The sequence below is a fragment of the Anas acuta genome, chromosome 7 (genome assembly GCF_963932015.1).
Source record: "Anas acuta chromosome 7, bAnaAcu1.1, whole genome shotgun sequence".
Lineage (NCBI taxonomy): Eukaryota > Metazoa > Chordata > Aves > Anseriformes > Anatidae > Anas > Anas acuta.
In genome coordinates this window covers 5,937,459-5,951,503 of record NC_088985.1, presented here as the reverse complement: position 1 = coordinate 5,951,503, position 14,045 = coordinate 5,937,459, and the positions used below count along the sequence as shown (strand labels likewise).

At 38.8% G+C, this 14,045-nt stretch overlaps 1 protein-coding gene and 1 long non-coding RNA gene across 38 annotated transcripts in view; one reads left to right on the top strand and one right to left on the bottom strand.

Moving 5' to 3' along the window:
• CTNNA3 (catenin alpha 3) overlaps window positions 1–14,045 on the bottom strand; it is a 477,233-nt gene that overhangs the window by 31,418 nt on the left and 431,770 nt on the right. The window contains exon 16 of one of the 18 annotated variants that reach the window (XM_068687734.1): window positions 4,775–5,253. The exons of the other annotated variants lie outside the window; for them this stretch is intronic. Coding sequence (XP_068543835.1) covers window positions 5,154–5,253 — 100 coding nt within the window. The 3' untranslated portion in view covers window positions 4,775–5,153. Of the gene's footprint in view, window positions 1–4,774; window positions 5,254–14,045 lie in introns of those variants that run through there. 18 annotated transcript variants of the gene reach the window in all.
• Window positions 1–14,045, top strand: part of LOC137859117 (uncharacterized) — a 346,743-nt gene that overhangs the window by 310,436 nt on the left and 22,262 nt on the right. For 15 of the 20 annotated variants that reach the window (XR_011098165.1, XR_011098152.1, XR_011098166.1 and 12 more), the window contains 3 exons: window positions 4,558–4,806; window positions 8,642–9,687; window positions 13,832–14,021. This is a non-coding gene — a long non-coding RNA (uncharacterized lncRNA). The remainder of the gene's footprint in view (window positions 1–4,557; window positions 4,807–8,641; window positions 9,688–13,831; window positions 14,022–14,045) is intronic. The other 5 variants (XR_011098167.1, XR_011098168.1, XR_011098158.1 and 2 more) reach the window with 2 other exon arrangements.

The following is a 14,045-nucleotide window of genomic DNA, read 5'->3' as shown; positions in this document are numbered from 1 at the left end:
GTATTTAATTTACAAAATGCATGCCATATACGAATGAGAAAAAAGTATTTCCCCCTGTGGCCTCAAGCAGGTACAATCATTTTGGAATGTAGAAAATAACCTAATACATAATTAATCAATTTTTTTTTTTTGCCACTGAGTTATGCTCTCAAATACAAAACAGCCCTTTTCTCATCTTTTTCTTTGTAATTAAAAATGCAGACTACTAGAAGAAGGTCAGTAGGAACTCTGACAGATACATAACTAAATGCACTGAGAAGGGCCAAGCTGAAGGCTGAAGGTTCCACCCAAGCTCTGGCCATAGTGTTATGGAGAAGCCTTTAATTGCACCCCCCCCACACACAGTAGTAAAATATATGGTACAGAATTTGTGTTTTCTGGGATAAATATATATATATATATAGTATCAAAAGAAGGAATATCAACCGTAAAGAACTCTCTCCTCATGGATTTTTAGATTTGCAAACATAAAAGCATGCAAAACAGATAGTAAATTCATTATCCAACAAAAATAAACACTGAAAAACACAAAGCCTAAGTTCAAAGAGCTCCTTTTTACAATTTGTAGGAAAGACCTATCATGAAATATGGTCACAGAATGAGACTTCTGATTAAGTAGTATAGGTTAACAGTGCCACCTGTAATTATGCACCCAAATAGCTGTAATTATGCATTTATATAAAATATGTGGCGAATAAATATGTCATTCTTGAGCTTACACTTGATCTGTGTTTTTTTTCTAATTCAGTTAACCTCAATCCCACTACACAGATGACAGTGGAAAGAGCAAAGGAAGGTGGATTAATGACTTGAATTTGCTTTACCATGTCTTTATTCACATCATTGAACACCACATATACTCTGTGATAAGACGATAGATACCTTCTTGAGTAACTGTCTCTACATGGAGACTACCTGGAACTTAGGTTTGGGATACTAGCCAAACAAACTGCAAAGAGTGGGAAATACATCTCACCTCTCCCCTACCCATCTTCAACTTTCTCACTTTCATTACATCTCCCAAATCAACACAGTATATAATTCTATGAAATGTGGGATTTTTTCTCCACTATCTACCATCTGACTGCCTTGTAAATATCCTATGTTCAATGGATCGAACATAGGAATTTTATGCAGGTGTTAAATGATGGTAGTTCCAATCTGTCATAACCTCCAGCTACGAAACAGGGACCAGGACAAGCACTGAAGTCTGTATAATGTTTTCCATGCAATTCTATGTATTCTAGCAGGCAAAACACTACATGTATTATCCTGCAGCCACCTCACTTCGCAACTCCCTTCAGCATTTTTCTACACTTATTAATTGTCCAGGTGCTCTGTTGACTCGCTGCACGCAACTATCTTGATATAAGGACTGACTACACACAACACTTAATCCTTGTATATACCACACACATCATAGTCAATGGCTGTTTATATACAGAATCCCATCTTAGAGCTTCCAGGTATTTGGAAAAGGTGACTCTTCAATGGATGACGGTGACAACTGAGTACCTTTACAACACCACGAGACTCAGAATGTACATGTTTCCTGCTGAGGGTACGTAAGAAACTACGTAAAGATACAAAAGAACAAGAAAGTCATGTTCCACTGTGCAGTCTGTGTGTGTGAACACAGTTGTTGAGAGGTCTTCTAACAAAATTAATTTACAACAACCTTACCATTTTAATTCTGACCCTTTTTTACAGCACATTTTCTCATTCCTCTTGTCTACATCTTAAATCAGTCCTTCATAAACATCATCCAGACACTGAAAATCAAAAGACTGGTCACAAAGTATAGTGCTCAGATACTGTTTCCTTTGTCTCATGTATTTTAAGCTTGTTTTACTTCTACAATTCAGGACTGCACACTAGTGATGTCTTCAAGCTTTTCATCTATAAACTCGAAAGCACAAACTATTTTTTTTTTAATGAAAGCCGAAGGCTCTGTCCACGTCAAAACAAGGGCTGCCTCAACATGGACGGCTATGGTTAGTGGCCATGTTTTGCCAGGCCATTCTCTGCAGTGTCCCTCCATGTGCTCCTGCTCAGTACCAGGACTGTAGCCATGTTGGGCACCTCCACAAGAAGCGCAAAGGGGAGAGATGAGGGCTGGAAGAAAAAAAATCTCACATCTTTAGATGTGAATGAGAGCCCTGAGGACTCATCTACTCACAGGTCTCTAGATACCTCAGAAGAAAAAAAAAAAAAAAAAAGAAAAAAATGTTGCTAGATGCAAAACTGTAAGAACTGGCAAAACTAATAGAAGTAATATAATGGGCTAGAAAGGACACCATGCTACAAACGGGTCTACCTTTTGGCATTATTTTACTCTACAATGCTAGCCTTCACAAAGCTCTTTCACCTTCCCTCTAACCTTCTTCAAAATCTTTAAGTTGATTCACAGTACAGTCATTTCAACTCCTTCTTACCAATACTTCCTACCTTAATGCTCTATATTGAAGGCTTTATTGTTCCACAGAAATGTTGATTCCAAAATCAATCTTTCAGAATGCCGTTTACTACCTATAATACCATCTTGCTAATCACCAGTCATGCCATTTTAAGCATTTACTTCTGCTATCCCACTTTTAGTGTTAACATGTGCTATTAATAATTGTACTTTTTAACACCTCTGCCCACAAGCTATCACTAATAGCTTTCAGAGCTAGTAGAAAAATAAAAAGCCCTCTCAGGGGGTACAATTATAACTACCCAGTACATCATAGCAAAGGAACCAGTGTTCCGAAAAATCCACAGGAAAATATAAATTAATACGAAAAGCTGACTCAAAAACTCAACTGGGCTAGCTAGCATTTTTGTTCATGAAGATGTATTTGCCTAATGGTATATAAAAATTCTGTCACATGATCCTTTGCTGAGCTACTATTTTGCAAAGAAAACATTCGTAATAATCACAAGTTTTCAAAATATGATAAACGGATTTTAAGTTGAATGAAGTACAAAAAACATAGCACTTTTAAAGAAATTTTTGGACTTACTAAGTCACTTTTATGGTAGTAAACTACTACATCTTACAAATGTATTTGTCAACTTCATAACTTTCCTCTTCGGGACACAATGGCAAATTTTGCATGATTCCAACATCTGATATTTAAAGACAGACACGAAGTTGTACACCCTACATACCATGCATTATAAAATCAACAGCAGTTGGAACTGAAGATGATACTGAGCCTAGAAAGATAGCAAAAGCAAGATGACCAGTACCAAAATGTCACATAATAAACCTGTAATGTTACGTCTATTAGATGACAATTGAAGAAAATAAAATTCATCTTTCAACATTAGTCCATTCAATTCGGAGAATCACATCCTAGGATTTACAAGAATACTGTCCTCACAATTGTGGTTTTTTTTTTTTTTTTTTTTTTTTAGTAACACTTTCACTGTTGCAAAATCAAACAAATGGCAAGGTATCTAATGTCAGTAACGTATTTTGCAGTAAAAAAAAAAAAAGTACTCATCAAAATTTACATTTTGTGTTATATATGCACCTAGCACATCTGCTGTGCCATGGTGACAGATGTTTATTAATATGGATATCTAATCATATTGCTAGTTTGCTAATGGCTCAGTAATTCATCTTCTAAATACTGCACAAGTTTTTGATTATATGTTGAACCAGTTATCAAAATATTTCCCAGTAATTATTTTTTTTTTGCATTTCCCTGGCTTCAGAAAAGCAGCATTATTTTGCAGTTTTGTTTCAGAAATCACTATGAAGTTCTATCACAGCACCTCCTATAAGGTGTCTTTATACATATGCTTATGTATGCTGTATGGGAGACCTGAAGAAACTTCTTTTAACATGGCATCTAATATGAAAATCATTTAAAATTGATGGAAATGTGTTTTGATACGAGAGCGATCCCTTGAAAAAATATTTTCTGCTGTAAGTCTGGTGACCATCGAATAGGTGACTTGGCTCCACTCTCTCAGTTATGCTCAGGAAGATCAAATCCTAAATATTATCTTCTTGTGCAGTAGCACACCCACAATTTTGATTCCTTGATACCTGCAACCTGAATACTGTACTTGACTCCCACAAAAAAGTACCTGCCTTGAAAATGCAAAAGGAAACTAATCTCAGATTTTCAGAATAAATAAATGCTTTGCATAATGGGGATAAAAAAGTTTTAGAAACAGTGTATTTTTTCTTTGTACTTTTCTTGCAGCAATTTGATAGTTGCACTTTTCATGCTTGTAAGGAAACGTAAGCAAACACATTCTCATTTGTACTGTTGACTCTCAGAGTTATGAATGGCTCCACAGCACTGAAGGGGAATTCTCACTATGTTCCCGTTCTCCAAAATCTCCCACTTTCTTGATGGGCTCTCCTTGTCACTCAGAACTACTTATGTAAACAGTGTAACACAGAGAGAATGTGAGTGAAATGTTTGTGCTGTCAGCCTTAAGCATTCAAGTATCATGAAGTAGGATCCAAAATACCACAAAACTGGAATAAATACCATGTTATTTTAAAAAATAAATCTCAAGTTCTTTGTATTTGCTTTGTTTCTATGCCTTCAGGAGTCACATTTCCAGGATTTGCTCAATAGCCATGAAACATGCTGGTGATGAGTTTACTTACAGTAACATAACTCAAGTGTCAAGATATGAAGTAATATGCAACAAAAGATTTCTAACAAAAGTATGAGTTGACAACATTGGCTGTTTGAGCCCAAAATGACAGCAGTTAAAACATGGAAGGTCTTAATCCCTATTCTACTCATCAGACATCAGTAAGAAAGCTCTCGTGCAGCCACATGGAAGTGAGAGGTAAGTGGTAAACTGAGAGATGGACATGGAAAAATTGTTAACACCGGTACTGCCTGCTAGAATGCACACCCTCTGGCAGACAGTTGTCTGCTGATAATTTTGCACAAAGCTGCTTAGCTTATTTTGTGTTTCTTTTCATCTTAAGGAATTCACAATAGATGGGCAATAGAGAGCATTCATCATTCCTGTTGTAGAAGCCCTCTTGCAGAATGCTGTGAGGAAGGGATTTCCTTCCCTTAAGCAATGGAAGTACCCACCTGCTGAACTGCAGAGACTGAACTAGAGCCAGAATCTGGGTCTTAAATAGGTCATTGCTTACTGTTGCGAACTGCCCTGTGCAACCTCTGTTAAGACAGGTCATTCCTGGTTACACTGATTATACACTCCAAAGGTTTTCTTAACAACCAAAAAGGCAAAGGAATTTTCTTCTCTGAATGGACACAGTTCCTACAAAAAAAATATATTCAACACAATTCAACAGGACACGTTACTTACTTGTCATTGGCAACCATCACTGTCACTTCCCTATGTCAAGATAAGAGCACTGGAAAAGCTGCTCTGCACAGACTCTGTGGTGTAACAGACTTTTAAATTGTGTAACAGTAAATAAAATTTCCTAGGACAGAACAGGAGAACTACCTTCTCGGAGTGTTTCAGTTGAATACAACATACCAAAGAGAGTAAGATGATAGGCCTGAGTAAAAATGACAAATTCTTAACCTATTTTTTTCATCAGAACTAAACTATACTTTATTCTAAGTCCTAGAACTATAACTGTAACTTGTTTTGTCACTCAACAGGAAATACATTTGAAGAGAACTTCTGGAATTCAGAAATTCTGGAACAAGTTGCAGCACAGAGAGCTTGTTGTTCACGGAAATCCTGATGGAATCCCGTGGATTTCTGCTTTGCAGCTTGTGCTGTATCCCAGGCCATGATAATTCTTTCCATATTAATAAGTCTGCTGTATTGATGAGAAAAGCTGTTTTTATCATAGTTAAGCAAACCATTAAACATACTTATGTATTTCTCTTTAAATTTATAATGGTCATCACACTGTATGAGCAGAATTATTTGTCTATATAGCTTTTTAGCAGGGCTTGTCCTACATTTGGTTAGGAAGACAAGTCTCTTGAATTTTTTAAAGCACTAGTGATGAAACACCACACAGTCTAACTGAAAGGGAAACACAAAATGTAGGCTCCACACTGCATCGAAGATGTAAAGGAGAAGAATGGCCACTCAGTAGGGACTTCCCTTTAGAGTATTTCCACAGTAATTCTTCCTCTCACTGCTTGCTTTGTCTATCCCTCAGAAGCTAATGTGAGATGTTATCTGAGTGGCTCTAACTTGGGAATGTGTGAGAGCAAGGAAGTCATTTGCATTCCTATTCCCAACAACTGTCTGTTCTTCAAGCACAACTTACACTTCACCTGAGATCCACTGAAAAAGCTTTATGATTATCATGGGGCCTCAGAGCCTGCTGTATTGTAGAGAAGAACTGCTCTCAGAAAGAATTTGGTGATGTATGCTGAAAGTGTCCCTTGAGAGAAAACATAAACAAACCTCACAGTTTAAAAAGGTATGAGTAAGAAAAGAAAGACAAGATTCTCCAAGTAACTCAGTGACTCTCATTAATCTAGATTGAACTGCAAGTCCCAGAAGAAAAATTATGACTTGTGTAAAGAAAAGTTGTAAAAGAAACACACGTGGCAAACAGAACAGTGGCAGAGCTGAGCTGCAGTAATCAATCTGGCTAGGACCACCATTTATAGCCACAATATATTTAGAAATACAAACGTTTTAGACACAGAAGGAAAATTAAAGGAAATGAACAGAGTGAACACTTGTAATATACCTTCCAAGAGCAGTAAGTTCTCTGGCAGCAACTTTTTCCTGCCATATCCTATGTTAGTCACCCAAGAGCAGCAGCCCTCGGTGTACCACAGCACCAAGCTCTGACAGTTGACAGTAACAAATGCCCACCATGCAGTGCCTGTAGTTCATGCCTTCCTATATATGCACTGAGAAATCTTGTAGGTAAATCCCTCTTATTCATTTTATCCTCATCTGATACCTCTATCTGTCCCACCTGAAAAGCAGTATAAACAGAGGCCAGACAGCTTTAATGAAGAGATTCAAAACAGAGAAATGGAATCTTACATATTCCAGTATAATTAACTGCGAACTATGATCTGTTTGTAACTGCTTAGCCAGAAGAAAAAATTGTTATTTTGAGCAGAGCATTACAGGATGTCTAGCAATTACCACAGGACCATACATATAGAAGACGCTTCAAACCTCTTCTGGCATTAAAACCAGTTGGCATTCAAACCAATGGAAACAACTCTGAAAATAAACCAGTACTTAATGAAAAATATAAACGAAAGGCATTGGTGTGAATGGCCAAGAATTTCCTTAATTTTGATACTAGTTTATACAGCTCTAGGTAAAGACAGACAGACTAGTCTCAGGATAGCAAGAGAACAAGTGATAGCCACCAGGGTGGATGTGGGATGCTGTCCTGAATGGAGAAAATCAAACAATAGATTCCTCTGCTTCCTCTTTCTCTGACACAATACTAATCAGAAGCACACTACCTGCAAGTATCCCAGAATATCATATATTTCAAGGGTTAAGTACTATGAAAGTGTGCACAAAGCCCCTTCTTCCCCTGACCCCCCCACATCCCAACACCCAACTGGAAAAACTCAGAAACAAGTATTTAAGCCCTACTACTTGTCACCCAGGTAGGAAGAGGGACACAGTGTTTGTGTCCTTAAACAAAGCTTTAAGTAAAAATTCAGTGACTTTTACTATGTAAAGATAATTTTCTTCCCACCTAAAAGATAAACAGAAAAGCAGTGAAATCCAGCTGTACAAAGGTTTACTATAGGCAATGTGAAGATGAGAATGTGTTCAGTTCCCTTACAGAGTTCCAAGTGGGTAACCAACCTCTTTTTATCTTTTTCCCTTGCAGGAAGAACAACCAGACACACACCCTTCTTTAATACTTCAAGTTGAGGCTCTGAGTGCACCAAAGCCTAAAGTAGCTTCCTTTCAAATGGTTGCTACTTATCACGCCCAAGTTTTTAATCTATTTAAACTATTTAAAAAGTTTATCCATCTTAGCATGGGATATAACTCCTTCTTGCCCCTAATGCGATTACTGATCCACCATCCAATTGCCCTGTGCAAAGCGCTTCCTCCTGGGGCAGGCAGTAACTTCTAAGTGCTATTTCATTGCTCTGTAATGTGACTACACTTCCTTTTGATATACTTCCATTGTTCAATCTATTCCACTGCCACTAATGTTTATAGAAAGGAAAAATCAATATAGAGCAAATTGTTAAAAATGGGTAGCTATGCTCTATATTGGTCAGACTTTATACACCGCTGTTCTTCACAGCCAACTTTGACATAAGCTTTTCTTCTATTTCTCCATCTCATGGAAGTGACTTTCTCCTTCCCCAGATGATCACCAAGAATTTTAAATAGCTATGCTTGTGCTATCTGAATCATGACACTCAAGAAATTGTGTAAGGATCCCATTTTCACTGTTTTTTTACAGCTTTAGTTGTTTTATTTATTTTGCTCTTTCGTATGCTGAATAGACATGGACTTCCCATAAAGCTGACAACGACCGCAATGATAATATCAGCTACTTCTTTTAGGGGAATAAATGAGGTGCAGACACAGGGATTATCTCAATCATAATGAAATAAGTATTACTAGAGCAAGTATATTTAAACAACAGCTTTTCAATAAGCTTACTGTGGATTGAAGATACCCTGCTAAGCTTTGAGACTCTGTCTGTTAATTCTCACCCATGCAGGTTATACCGCACAGTGTCACCACTTTCCTCTGCCATCACAGATGACACAGAACTACTGGATGCATTTGATCCACTACTTGCTGACATTAAGGACAAAACTCAGATGATCTCAACAGTTCATGACTGAGATAAGTATGTAAAAATATAGTGCAAGAAGATCATACATTTGCAATCTATAATGCAGATATTTTCCACCTTTACTATCTTCTACAGGCCCAGGTTAACAGCCAGCGCAATCTTCCAATAAAGAATTTACTGCTGTTGGGCATTTGGTGAAGTACGACTCCATGTGTGTGACCTGGACATTCCAAAACACCTGTCACAATATTTACTCATATTAAGGTCACACACCTCCATATCCCCAGATACCAGCCTCTAAGCAGTCAAGTATCTGCTGCATTGCTAAGAACACCGCCTCACTGAACAATGCCAACTGGTGGCCATCTGCCTTTCAGAAAGGCAAGCACTACGAGCCATTCCATCCAAATGCAAGCTTTGTCCATCATCTCCCATCCGACTTCCTTTCAAGCAAACCAGATGGTATGTCTCCACACAGAACTGAGGGCATGACAAGGGAAATGCCAACTTTATAATAAAAAAGCTGAAACCTGCTCTCAGCTGATGCCAGGCAGTCAGGAGTTTGTGGTATGGGCATGTCTCCCTCTGCCCTGCAGTGTTATGCCTCAAAGGTGTCAAGAATACAGTGGAACAGAGAAGCCGAACAGCCCACTGACCTTCATGAACAGTTGTACTACATCAGGGTTGAGGTATACTCTAAGAATGAATGCCACTATCAGCACATTTTAAGGAGAAAGAAGTCTAGTCCGGAAGAGTACCAAAACAGCAACCTCCAAAGTCATGGGATAAAAAATGTGGCTAAAAATGCTGTATGCTGTTGAAGAAAGAAGTGCTGAAACTATTGCTAGGCTGTGTGAACCCCAAAAGGTCCTGGTTTAATTGAAAATGTTTGTAACAGACTCCAGTTCTATTTTTAGCAGAAAACACAGCAGTTGAGTACTGTTTCTGCTGTTCAGCATGCTCCCAAGGTAAGCATTACTAAACAGTTTTTCTCTTTAGTATGCATATTCAGAAAATGAAAATAAACTACAAGGATAAATAAAATGAAATACACAGAAATTACCATAAGAATGCATGTAGCTCTGCAACTTCTTGAAATAATTTTGTTCTACTGAATGCTGACCCTGTCCTAGCTTGACTCTTGGCCGTAAAGAAAGGACGGGTTCAAATGAAACCCTGTCTTGTGGACTGATCATTCAGAAGAAAGCACACATTTGGTATGGTGCAGAGAGAGAGGAAGAAAGACTATATAGATAAACTGGTTTTATGAAGATGAAGGCTGTGTCTCTGAGAAGTCAGCGAGGTTTCATCTGCATAGTGATGAGGGTGACTTTATTAAGTGCTTTATGAAGTGCTTTATTAAGTCAAACAACTGGTCTATAACTCAGTTCAGGGAAGAGAGGAAAATAAAAGTAAAACAATTGTTAAGAAGGATTTAGGTCATATATTCAATGTTTTAACCATGCTTCATCTACCTGCCCTATAAATCTCTGATATACAAAATGACCACATCCAGGCACACAGTTTGGAGAAGCTCTAGCTGATTTGGATATGGCTGGGTACCCCCATAAAACCTGCTTTTTGGGTGCACACATGGGAAAATGTGGCTTACTCCATGTAATACATTTTACAGTCTGATAAAGAAACCATGGAAAACATTTTGAAAATTCAAGTCCTTTCTACCTGGCACCATCTTTACTGAATAATGAAAATCTGCATATTTGCATGATTTGAAAGTACCTCTGCAAGAGTGCTTTGCCTGTTTTATTCTTTGCTAGTTCATAATGTCCACTGTGAAACACTACAGCAAGAAAGGGCGTTCTCTTGACAACTGCATTCTAGTTATTAGCCTGTTCTCCCCATGCCCCTACAGGCTTCTTCCTCTCTGGCTTTCTTTCAGTCTTTCTTTTTCTATTCCATCTACTAGCAGCTCATGCTTACATCCCTTTCTGAGGGAGCTTCATAGTACTCTATAGTACAACAGCCACAACGAGGGAAAAAGCCCTGCAAGAGTTTCCTATTCTCTTTATTTCTTCTATCCAAGACCATGCAAGGAGGAAATAGTGAGTGCTACTTTGGAAGGTATCTTTTAAGTTATTTCTGATAATATGGCACAGTGTGGAAGATTATTCTTTCCATTTTGTTGTGTATGCACCAACCTGCAGAGAAGCTGGAAGCTCTAGAAATTCGAAGTTTGTAGCGTTGCTTCTAAGGTTAAAGAAGAAAGATGGCACAGAAGTTCCTTGCTGGAAGCCTTCCTCACTCCTTTTTTCACCAGACTGCCCACCTGCCTCCTCACTACAATCAGAGCAGCAGTCTAGAAACTATCACCACTTTACTAAATTCATCTCAGTCTTGAGCAAGCCTCTGAAGAGTATCTGCAAACTGTGGTGGCCAGCACCACGAAGTCTACGCAGCTTCAACAGCATTCCCTTCTACTTTATAAAATACCATCCAACCGTTCTGTTTCTTTTTTATGTAACTATGTGTGGCTACTACTGGTCCTCTTTCTTTCAACGGTTAGTGTTGATTTTTATGTACCCACAGAGAATACTATCTGTACTATCAATTTTGCCAACTCCACTTTGACACTTAAACTCTATGCTTGTATTTCATAAACACCAGACAGATCAACAGTGCAGTAACTGCATAAATCAGCTTTTTTCACCCTGGACAATAAGCAGTCAAGAGAAATGCTGGTGTACATCATACTCTGGATGTGACTGATCTCTTGTAGAAGTGCACAGCATTGAATCAGCAATGAATCCAGCAAAAAAAAAAAAAAGGAACTAATATTTTATGTCAACTTTCTGGTCGTAATTAACTCACTGACGTGCCTACACTTCCAATGAAGGGGTTGATAACTGCGGAAGTTTCCAGTCTTTATTTCTTGGAAACCTTCCAAAGGCGTAGCTTCTAATTTCTGCTGATTAATTCAGAAAGAATCTGAACATATGGTGTTATAGCAAAAAATATATAGCGTGTGCAAAATATAGCAAATAAATTCTGTAAAAAGAGGTCTATATTTTAAAGTGAAAAAGTTAGGAGAGGTGATTTGCCTTTTTAATGCTGCTACTTTATTTCTCTAAGATACTTTTCTGGGCGTTCTTTTCAAACAACAGCTTGAGCAAAAATAAACAGAGAAGCAAGTCTCGCATCAAGCCTCGAAGTACAAAAACCAGGCTGACTAATGTGCCAACTGGAGAATGCCACAAAAACCAGCACATCCCTTAACATGAACAGCAAACTGTAATATGTCATTGATCACATCACATCTGGTTTGGACACCGTATTATCAGACTCCCCTGCTAGGTGAGCCTGAGCCATCAGAATAGACTCGGAAAAGTGACAGAGGAGACACAACAATTCTCAGCTGCAGCTGTCATAGCCCTGAGTGCACCAAAAAGGCCTCAATGGTCTTGAACAACCTCACCTGAGGCCCCCTCCCACAGACTCCACCCACTGGCTCAGAAGCTCTATTTAAGCCCTGCCCTACCCTCACTTTCCTTTTTTTGTCCCTGACCTGGCCTGCATTTACAGGTATGTTTGCCTCTGTTTCTAGTTCTACCCTCAGTAGGCTTTGGACCTATATTGCTAGTGTTGTGTTTCCCAGATAGGTCTCTTGTGCATGTGCTGTACCTTGGCTTTGGGAGATTCCCTCTTTGGATAAATTAGACCTGCTTTATCACTTAACTTGTCTAGGACTGCTGGTGGCTTTTGTTATGAGTGCCCTGTGCTGACTGCTGTGTTTGGATGCTGCAGAACTCTGCTCTGGTCAGTGAAAGCTCTGCAAGCACTGGGATTACTTTTGGATCCAGGCTTGCCTCCATTAGGAAGCAGCTGGTTCTTGCTGTTCCCTAGCAGTAGCCTTTATCCTTACAGTCTCAGGGTCTTACTCCTCCTGCCTCAAGGACAATGCAGAAGATGACCATGGGTAGAAACTGAGCAGTCTAAGTTAAAGTGGTGGCTGGCCCTGCAGAAGCCTGGAACTGAGCAGGTAACTCTAAGCCCTGCACGATGGCTGCATGGCACCTTTGGGATGCTCTGCTCCCTACTGGGCAGCCAACATTGCTTCTGTCCATTCCTGTTGAGTGGTAAAAATAACTGCAGTATACAACCTACACTGCTGTGAGGTGACAGAGCTTTCACCCTTGTGCTGGTCCTTAATGCTGCTCACAGAGATACGGTTCTTCCTTGGTCTGTAACCCACAAGAGACTGCCCTGCTACAGGCTTCCCAGTTGGCTAAGAGCAGTGGCTTAGAGGCTGTTAAATTACTGCCTGAACCCCCACTTGCTTGAGAGACTTCTATTCATGTTAGCAGGAGCTATCAGGGTCCTGAACTCACTTTGCAGTTTGAGTATAGTAGTCACTAAAGCTAAAAAGTGAAAAACAGCACTTTCTAGCACAAGAGATGCATATTATCTTGTTTTACTGAGAAGTTGTATTTGCTCTAATGTATTCTGTGCCTTCGTAGTCTGTCTCGGTTCTAGTCCTGGGTGGATGCTAAGAAGGATAGACAGACAAATTTATCTGTCTTATTATATTACTGTATTGAGTATGATCCTTGCTTTAAGATATGCTTTGCTATGCATGTGAGGCATGAACATTAGTTCCTCATTAACCTCCTGGCCCAGCCAATAAACACTTCCATCACATCACTTCTTTGCTTCATCTGTGCTAATGACTGTAATACCGGTATCAAGAAGTACTCGGTACCCTGAAGTAAGTGCTAGACTACTTGTAAGATTGCTAAAAATGCAAGGAATTTGAGGTCTACCGAAAGAAGAGTGAAGAGAAACAACAGTTCTTAATTCTCCGTGATTTCTAGAGTGCCCACTGTTCTCATGAAAGTATTAGTTACTTAGAGATACTGAGGCAGAGGTCTTCAAATAGTTTTCAAAATTCCCACTAGTATATTGGTTTGTCGTATGTATGCTATAGGACATACAGGAGATGTGACCTTAACAGGTCAGCAAAAACAATGGATTTACAGTATACAAATGCTTTCTTGGTCTTAAATTTATAAAAAAATAGAATTCCTTTTTAAATAATGAGCCTTCCGAGTTTTACTATGTGGAACATGTAATTGTACTAAGAATCTGTCTTCACAGCTTCCACATCTACAAGGAATTCTACAGCATAAAAGAAATGATTGAGAAATGGCTACGGACAGTCCATCAGGGAGTCAACGAAACACCGCAAAAGCGAACATCAGAATTAAGCTGAAGAATTGTAGACTTCCAACCAGCTAACTAGCAGAACTCCCTATGAGTACATTGTTATATCCACATTATTGGGAAGGTAATAATTTTGAAAAGCATTCTT